This window comes from Vigna radiata, chromosome 9, assembly GCF_000741045.1.
Source record: "Vigna radiata var. radiata cultivar VC1973A chromosome 9, Vradiata_ver6, whole genome shotgun sequence".
NCBI classification, from domain to species: domain Eukaryota; kingdom Viridiplantae; phylum Streptophyta; class Magnoliopsida; order Fabales; family Fabaceae; genus Vigna; species Vigna radiata.
In genome coordinates, this window is record NC_028359.1 from 15,573,559 (window position 1) to 15,581,885 (window position 8,327).

An 8,327-nucleotide genomic window follows, 5' to 3' on the forward strand; every position below is an offset into this window, starting at 1 on the left:
AGGGGAATATATCAGATACGAAATCCTAACTGAAAGATACTAACAGAGGTGTGATTACTGTATTTAACAGTAATCCACCAAATAACTAACTTCAAGAAATTATTTATTACATAATTGAGGTAAGTAATATTCTAATTATCTATATTCATTCTATAAATACAAATAATATTTTTTTTAAAGAATTAGTAGTCACTTATACACACTACTATATTTATAAAACTCATTATTAGATTTATAAAGATTTAAACTCTAGCGTAGGACCGAATAAAACTAATCATTAAAGAGTTTTGCATTCGTTATATCCACATAAAATCATAGCAAAGTTATAGTTATAATGAATAATATAGACAGTACACTGTTCTTACTTTTATCAAAAACGTTGGTCCACCTACCTTCGTGACATTATAACGATAATTTCTTCTGAATAATATTTGTATATATTTCTGTAAATATCCATTAATCCTTCAGATGAACAATATTAACGAAGTGTAAACAATATAAAAAATATTTTATATATTACTCATGATAGTCAAGAATATTGATAGGAGGAATGCTAAGGGAAAATATATCGGAAAATGAAAGGATTCAAAATAAGACTAAGAAAATAATGGTCATACGAGAAATGTAGATAATAAAAGTGAAAATTCGAAGGGATCAAGAAATAAAAAAATCATAGAGAAAGGAGTTCACGAAATAAAATCAAATCATATATTAGATCGGGATCGGGATCAAAAGGGACGTTGAGTCATGGTAATTGTTGTAAATGTAAATTTATCAGGCGTAATTGATGTAATATGGGGCAATATTTAGACTATTATTTTAAATTATGTAATTCAGTTTTATTTTATTTTAGGTTAATTGTTAAAAAATGGTGGAAAAATATAAATAGCTTGTTTATGTTTATAAAAGAATTATAAATTATATTTACAATACGAATATTTTAAGATCATCGTTAATACTATAACGGATAATCTAAAAAAAGAAGGGTATTACCGACACATGTGATCCTTCAAAAACAACTAGAAGTCGTCGGTAATGTTCCTTACCGACGGCTTAGCGGCGGTTTATGGCCTTACGTAAATCTCTTGTTGCTAACAATTATCGATGGCCTATGGCCTTCGATAATTATTGAAGGACAAGATGCCCTAAGGGCGGAGGGCTTCGGTAATTATCGAAGGGCAAAGGCCCTTGATAATTACCGAAGGGCAGAAGCCTTCGGAAAAGTCTTCGGTAAGATCCAGGAAAATCTCAATTACATTTGTATTTCTTGTCCAACCAAACAAACTTGCATAAAGTGTTCACAGCATAGACAAACCTGCATAACATTTTCCAACCACATACAATCCTCCATAATGTGCATATCAATCATCCAATCATTGATGAGAAAAACAACTCAATGATTTCCTGGTCACGTTGCTCTAGTGCCTACGTGAGGTGGACAACGGCCTTGTCAACAGTAGTGGTGAAAGAAGAAGGTTGGTGCTTCAGAGTACCTCCTCTCGATGTTGTATAGTTTGCAGCATGTTGTCCTGCACCGTACACTCGTCCCTTTTTCTTCCCACCAACGATGTCGACCCAACATTGTGTCCTACGAATGTCGTCGTCTGGATTACTCGCATCATCCGGTGTAGGAGCTGACACATATTCAGATCTAACTTGTGAAAGTCTCATAGAAAATTCTTCATGTTCAAACATTAAAAGCAATGTTAGGGATTTGATAGAATAACATAAATGAAAAATTACTAATAGTAACAGTGTTATTTGCTTACATGAGTCTTCTGAGATCTTTCATCAGCGAATTCATTAGTGCCTTTCCGAACATGAGTCTATGCAAAGACCTCATCAACATGGACTGCCTGTCCCAGAGGTTGTGCTTGTATCATAATTTAGAGTTAAAAGTGTACATATGAAATAAAAAATACATAAGTTATATATGAAAGAAACAGAAAAGTAATGAAAGTTTACCATACGAATGACATGCTCATGAATCGTGATCGACCCACCAATATGCAGGGTGCCACCCTTTTCAGAAGCTCTATTCCTTTGGGCTGTGGCACACTTATGAGCTAGTAAAGAGTTCCAAATGTGCTCTGCCAACTAGTAAGAGTGCTCCCCTGCATTACAGGCATCCCTAAACATCTCTGACAGCCGATGAGATGCTTTCATGTGGAAATTTCTTTGTATTTGTGTTTCATGTTCAAGTTTCCACTGCACCTTCATCTGTAACAATAAACAAAACAAACATTGCTTAATGAACATACTAAAATAAGAATGACAATGATGGACGAAGGCTCCAAGGAAGATGACCGGAGGTGCGATGCGGACTCCTCCAAGCTTCCTCCAAATGAGAAGACGCAGCGGAAATGAAGTCGAAACCCTAATCTGACCAATGAAACCCTAGAAGAAGGGGAAGACACTAACCAGACCGATTAATCGGTGGAAATGGGGTTTTAAACGATGAAAATGGAAGATCTAAGGAAAAAGAAGTATTTAATCGGTCAAAACGTTAGATCGTTCGGTGAAAATGAAGATCGAAGGTTGTAGAGGATTTTAATCGATAGAAAAGTGGTTTGAACCGAGGAAAATGAAGATATGAGATGAAATGACGATTATAGAAGATGAAGAAGTGAATCCGTGATGATGACGTGCTTGAGATGAAGAAGCCCTAGCAGAGGAGTTCTGTTTCGTGATGGAGGGAGACGCAAGAATGAAACGTGAAGCTCTCTGAATGTGCCAAAAAAATAGATGTGGCTGGTGACGCAATGAAGCGTTGACGCAAGCGCTAGAGGTGGCAGCGAAGGAATGGACCACCGTGGATGAGAGGGAAGCACTATGAGAAAAATGGAAAATGAAAGAATGAAGTGTGCTTGGAAAGTGGCTAGAGGGAGTCTTTGGACTCTCTAGCCTATGACTTTCAAGAGAGAATATTTTCTGATTTAGAACATTTTGTTCTCATTAATCTCAAAACTGGGAAATACAAGTGAGGAGCTGGGTATTTATAATAACCCATGCTCCTTGCAAGTTAAACTACGTGCACAATAAAATGTAAAAATATGATAAAGAGGACTACGTCAGGGAGGATTCCATCATACCCTCCTTCTAAAAAAAGATTTATCCTCAAATCTGGCAATCGCCTTATGAAGAAGCTCCACACAGTCGTGAGAGCATGGCCATCTTGAAGTGGCCTTATTCTTTTAGATCCATTTTTCTTCCTCTTGGATCAAACACGAATCTGCATCAAATATATCTTCAATTAATATCGATCTAAAGAAGAAATTTTATACAAACACAAGAGAATAAGAACTTCTAATATTTTGATTTGTAATCTTTGAAAATTTTAGAAGTTCAAATTCACTTTTGTCTTGAGTTACTTGTTTTCTTAAAGATAACTAACTCAAGATTTGAATTGCCATATTTTGAAAAAGTATGCATAGAATATGAGATAGCAATTGGTTTGAAAGAGAAATCAAAATTGGAAGAGTTAAAAATGATTGGAAAAGATTGAAAAGATGGAAGACCTTCCCTTTTAAGATTGGGTTCCATGATGGGAGACAAAGTTGCTAGCAATAGCACTTCCTCCTTTTGTTTCTTTTCCCTTTCTTGTATTTCTCTCCTTCTCTTATCCTCTTCTATTCTTCCTCTTTTCTCTCTTTCTTTTATCTCTTTCTCTTCTCTCCTCTTCTTCTCTTCTTCTCTCTTCTCTTCTTCTCTCTTCTCTTCTTCTCTCTTCTTTTCTTCTCTCTTCTCTCTTCTTCTCTACTTCTCTCTTCTTTTTCTCTTCTCTATTTTTCTTCTCTTTCTCTCTTTTTCTTCTCTTTCTCTCTTCTCTTCTTCTCTCCTTTCTTCTTCTCTTCTTCTCTTCTTCTCTTTTTCTTCTCTTTTCTCTTTTTCTTCTCTCACTCTCTTCTCTTCTTCTCTCCTTTCTTCCTCTTCTTTTCTCTCAATCTCTCTTTCTCTTTTCTTATCCTTGATCTCTTTAAGTCTGGCTCCAAATTCTAATTCTCTCCTAAGAAACCCATGATCATTTAGACTCTCAAGAAATATTTTTCCATATTCAATGCAATCTCTAATTAGTTCTAGGTTTCTCTTAATGCTTGAAGGCACAAACTTTCTTCTCATGCAAGCTTTTAAATCATACTAATCCCGAATGGAGGACTTTCTACCTTTCCTAACATGGTATTGTCTTTCATCCCACCACTTTCTTGCATGTTCTTTTAACTTAGAGGCATAAATGCTAAGGACATTATACGCACTCTCTCTATAAAACCAAGGATTTATTTTATCAACTTCTTGTTCCCAAGCTAGGTATGGTAATGCACCTATATCTTTACCAAAGAATGGAAGATTCCTAACTTGATTATACATTTCATCAACATTTTCTAACCTAGAAGACCTATATGAACTATAACAAGACATCTTTGTTCTTAAAAGTTTTCTTAATCTAAAGGATTAAAAGCTTCACTTTTAGATAAATCCCAGGTAAGAAGAGAGGTGAATCACAAGGTTGCTTAAATACCAAGTCTTGCCTTAGCCAGATATGTCTTAAGCTACTTACTCATTACCCTTTAAAATAAAATCACTTTTAAAATCAAAGCACTCAACTCACAAACAAACACACAGTTGCGGACTTTAGTGACCCTTAAAACGTGAAAGACAAAACAGCGAACTCTAATGTGACAAAGGTCACACCTAAACCTGAAACACATAAAATCAAAGGCAATCAAAATCAAATTCTACTCTTATGTCTAACTATACTAAAAAGCTAAAAAGAAAACAATTAAAGTTACCAAGAGTTGGGAAGAGCATTAAGAACTCTTCCAATCTACTTGGACTTTATAAATGGCCTTTTACAACATAATGCTAAAGTTGCTAACAGTGGGCTAAACAAAACCCCATTACAAATCAAATAAAACAAAAAAATTATTACAAAAGATTCAATCCTATGCTACGGTCCACTCCTTTGTGCCCAAAATATTCACGTGCCCAATTTGGTTCATCCTTGTGCATAAATCTCGTGCTCAATTTGGTGCTCTCTTGATTTCTCTTGATCAGTTCAATCCTACAAAGCTAGAAAGATGAGTACTTCAAAACCCGATACCCCGTCCACCAGTGAATCAATATTAGGGACAGGGTATGTGTCTTTTGGACATGCCTTATTCAAATCTGTGAAGTCCCTACACATCCTCCACTTACCGTTGGGTTTTTTCACCATTACCACATTGGCCAACCAAGTGGTGTACTTTACCTCCCTTATGAAGCCAACTTCCAACAGCTTGCAAACCTCCTTATCCACTACCTTTCTCTTCTCAGCTCCCATTCTCCTCTTCTTTTGTGAAACCGGTCGGGCGTCTTTAAACAAGGACAACTTGTGAGAGATAGCATCAGGATGAATTCCGGGCATGTCCACTGTAGTCTATGCAAACAGATCTTTGTTTTTAATCAGCAACTGACTGATCTTTCTCAGCGGTTCTTCTTCTAAGTTTCTTCCTACCATGGTCAATCGGTCTTCTACCCCTAGAGGAAAGGTTTGAACCTCCCCTATAGGCTCCGCCCGATCTTCTGTATTAGTCCTCGGGTCCAATTCAGCCATAGTCACCTCTAATCGGGCTTCGGGTATCTTGGCAGTGAAAGATTTTACTTTTAGCCCTGCTGCATAAAACTCACGAGCTACCTTCTGGTCCGCCCGGACCGTCCATATCCTCCCGTCGTCTGAAGGGTACTTCAAGGTTAAGTGGGGAGTGGAGACTATGGCTTCAAAGGCATTTAAACATGGTCGCCCCAATAACACATTATATGAAGTCTCTGCTTCCACCAACAAAAACCTTACCCTCAGCCCCTTAGCCCTCTTTTCCGTCCCCAAGCTCATCCTAAGATTAACAGAACCTCTTGTATCCACCCGATCGCCTGCAAATCTCAAAATGTACTCATGGAAAGGCATGATTCTGTCATCTGGCACCTCCATTTGTTGAAACCTCTTCCAATATAAGATGTTCGTCCAACTTCCCTGATCTACAAGGACCTTACCCACACTATACCGAGCGATTATGGTCGTTATCACCATTAGATCGTCTTGGTTAGGATCAGGTGCGTGAAAATCATCATTTGTAAAAGTTATGGGTGGCATAAATTACTTGTTAAATCGGCCCGATTAACGCTATGAATATTTCTTAGATGCCGCTTTCGGGCTGCGAAGGAAGGTCTTCCTCCAGTGAACCCCCAAAGATAGTATTGATAACCCCTCTCAACGGTCTTTCTTTGCTCCCACCTCTGCTTCGCTATTCGGTTGGCGGAGGGTTTCCCTGGTTGACATTATTCCTCCGAGGAAGATGAGCTCCTCCACTAGATGCCTCTGCCTATGACTTTGCACAAATTCCCTCAAATGCGCCGCTTGTACCAGACCCTCCAACTTATCCTTCAATGTGATACAATCCTTCGTGGTATGCCCCATATTCTGATGATATCGGCATGCTTGCGCTCATCAGCTCCTCTAGGTGTTGGCGATCGGGTAACTGTCAGCAAATCAGCCCTCAGTGCTTCCTCCATAACTCTTACCCGGGGAGCGTTTAACGGCGTATAATGAACATATTGTGGAATTTTGGGAGTATCCATGCCTCTGTGCCCATTCCCACCACCATCTCCCCCGAACAACCTCTTCTCTCCCCTCCTCTCGTGACTAAATTTAGCTGGTGGACCTGTTTCTTCTCGCTACCCCCTTTGATAGGCCCGCCCTTCCTCAATCCAAATGAGACTGGCAAGCTTATTTTGCAGCTCCGCCATTGTCTGAGGTTCCTCATCATATAAGTAGTCAACGAAGGGATCTAGTCTTAAAGTCGTGGTTAGAGCGTTGACTACCGGCCTTTGATATGCATTTCTCACCTGACGTGTCGTCCGGTTAAACCTATGCATGAAAACTTTAAGACTCTCTTCTTTTCCCTGTCTCATTCTTACCAAGGCTGTGTACGTCACCCGTGCATCCTGTTCGCAGTGTATTGCTGGCTAAACAATTGCCTTAAGGTTGCAAAATTGTCAATTGTCCTCGGCTGAAGCGAGTGAAACCAATCCAATGCCTCATCCTTCAACTTCAAAGAGAAAACTCTATACCACACCAATTCGTCTGATGAATATACTACCATAGTGTCTACAAAGGATCGGAGGTGTTTGATGAGGTCAGTTGTCCCTCTATACTTCTCTACCGATGGGAACATTTTGTTCTCCAGCATGATTACTCTCATGATATCCGCTGTGAATGGATGAAGTCCTTCTGCCTGATCGGGCCGTTCGCCCAATGTTTGATCATCAACTACCGGACCTTGTGCCACCGATACCTCTTGGTATTCCGCATCTTGATCGTTTGGGCAATCCTCATTTCTCTCCTCATATTCACCTTCGACTCTATCTTGCCCATGTTATGAGTGCATATTTATGCCCACATTTATGTTTTAGAATTCAAATTTTTGATGAGATTCTTGTGCTTAAACGATTGATTTAAAGTGAATTTGTGACGATTGAATTTATAGGGTTTCAAAATTAAAGATGCTTAAAATGTGATTCTTAGTTGCATAAATTATTTTGGATGTTCTAATGTTTATTTGTGCAGCTAAAGCATGAAATTGAATGGTTAAAGATGGTCCAATCTGGTCAACTCAAAGCTCTTATGCAATTTTGAAAAGAAATAGATGGCTAAAGTGCAATTAGAGGAAGATTTTGGACTTATGTGTAAATAAAATAAAAATGGTTGAAATGTAATTTTGGGCAAGTTTAAATCTGTTAGATATTTTAAAAGATATTTTGGAGAAAATATATCTTAAGATATTTTACTTGATATTTTTAAATAATTATCTTATTTAACTATATCAATAAATATCAAAAGATAATATTTGCCAAATCTTTTTGATCTAGGAAAGATATTATCAGATATTCTCAAAAACTAATTAAATCTATTGAATATTTGAAAGATATTAGATATAAGATAAAAGATTTTATCAACAGAAGATTCAAAGTCCAAGCCCAATCAATCCCTATATAAAGAGACCCAAGGGACTTCATTCATTCATCCACCACTCCTTTCACTTTTCTTTCATTATGTGTTTCACTCCACTCTTTGAGCGCTAAGCTCCTAGGGCTATTCGACTGTAATTTCATTATGGATTCTGAGGTTAAGTGAATTAATGCAATTGTTTATTTTGATTATTGATTTAAGTTGTTCTCTCTATGTCTTTCATCTCTCTATCATATTAAAAGNAAAGAATTTTGCATCATTATGTGTTTGAATCTACATGCATATTAATTATATGAGTTCTAGGGTTTCTAGGTTTAATTGAGAATCT

The 8,327-nt window shown here is 37.5% G+C and overlaps 1 protein-coding gene across 1 annotated transcript; it reads right to left on the reverse strand.

The window, feature by feature from the left end:
- Nucleotides 1-4,639: 4,639 nt before the first annotated feature.
- On the reverse strand, nt 4,640-6,061 carry LOC106773421. Its single transcript, XM_014660117.1, has 3 exons — nt 5,534-6,061; nt 5,194-5,413; nt 4,640-4,695 (listed from the first exon to the last, which is right to left on the reverse strand). Exons 1-3 carry the CDS (start codon nt 6,059-6,061, stop codon nt 4,640-4,642), a joined length of 804 nt encoding a protein of 267 aa, XP_014515603.1.
- Between the last annotated feature and the right edge of the window lie 2,266 nt (nt 6,062-8,327).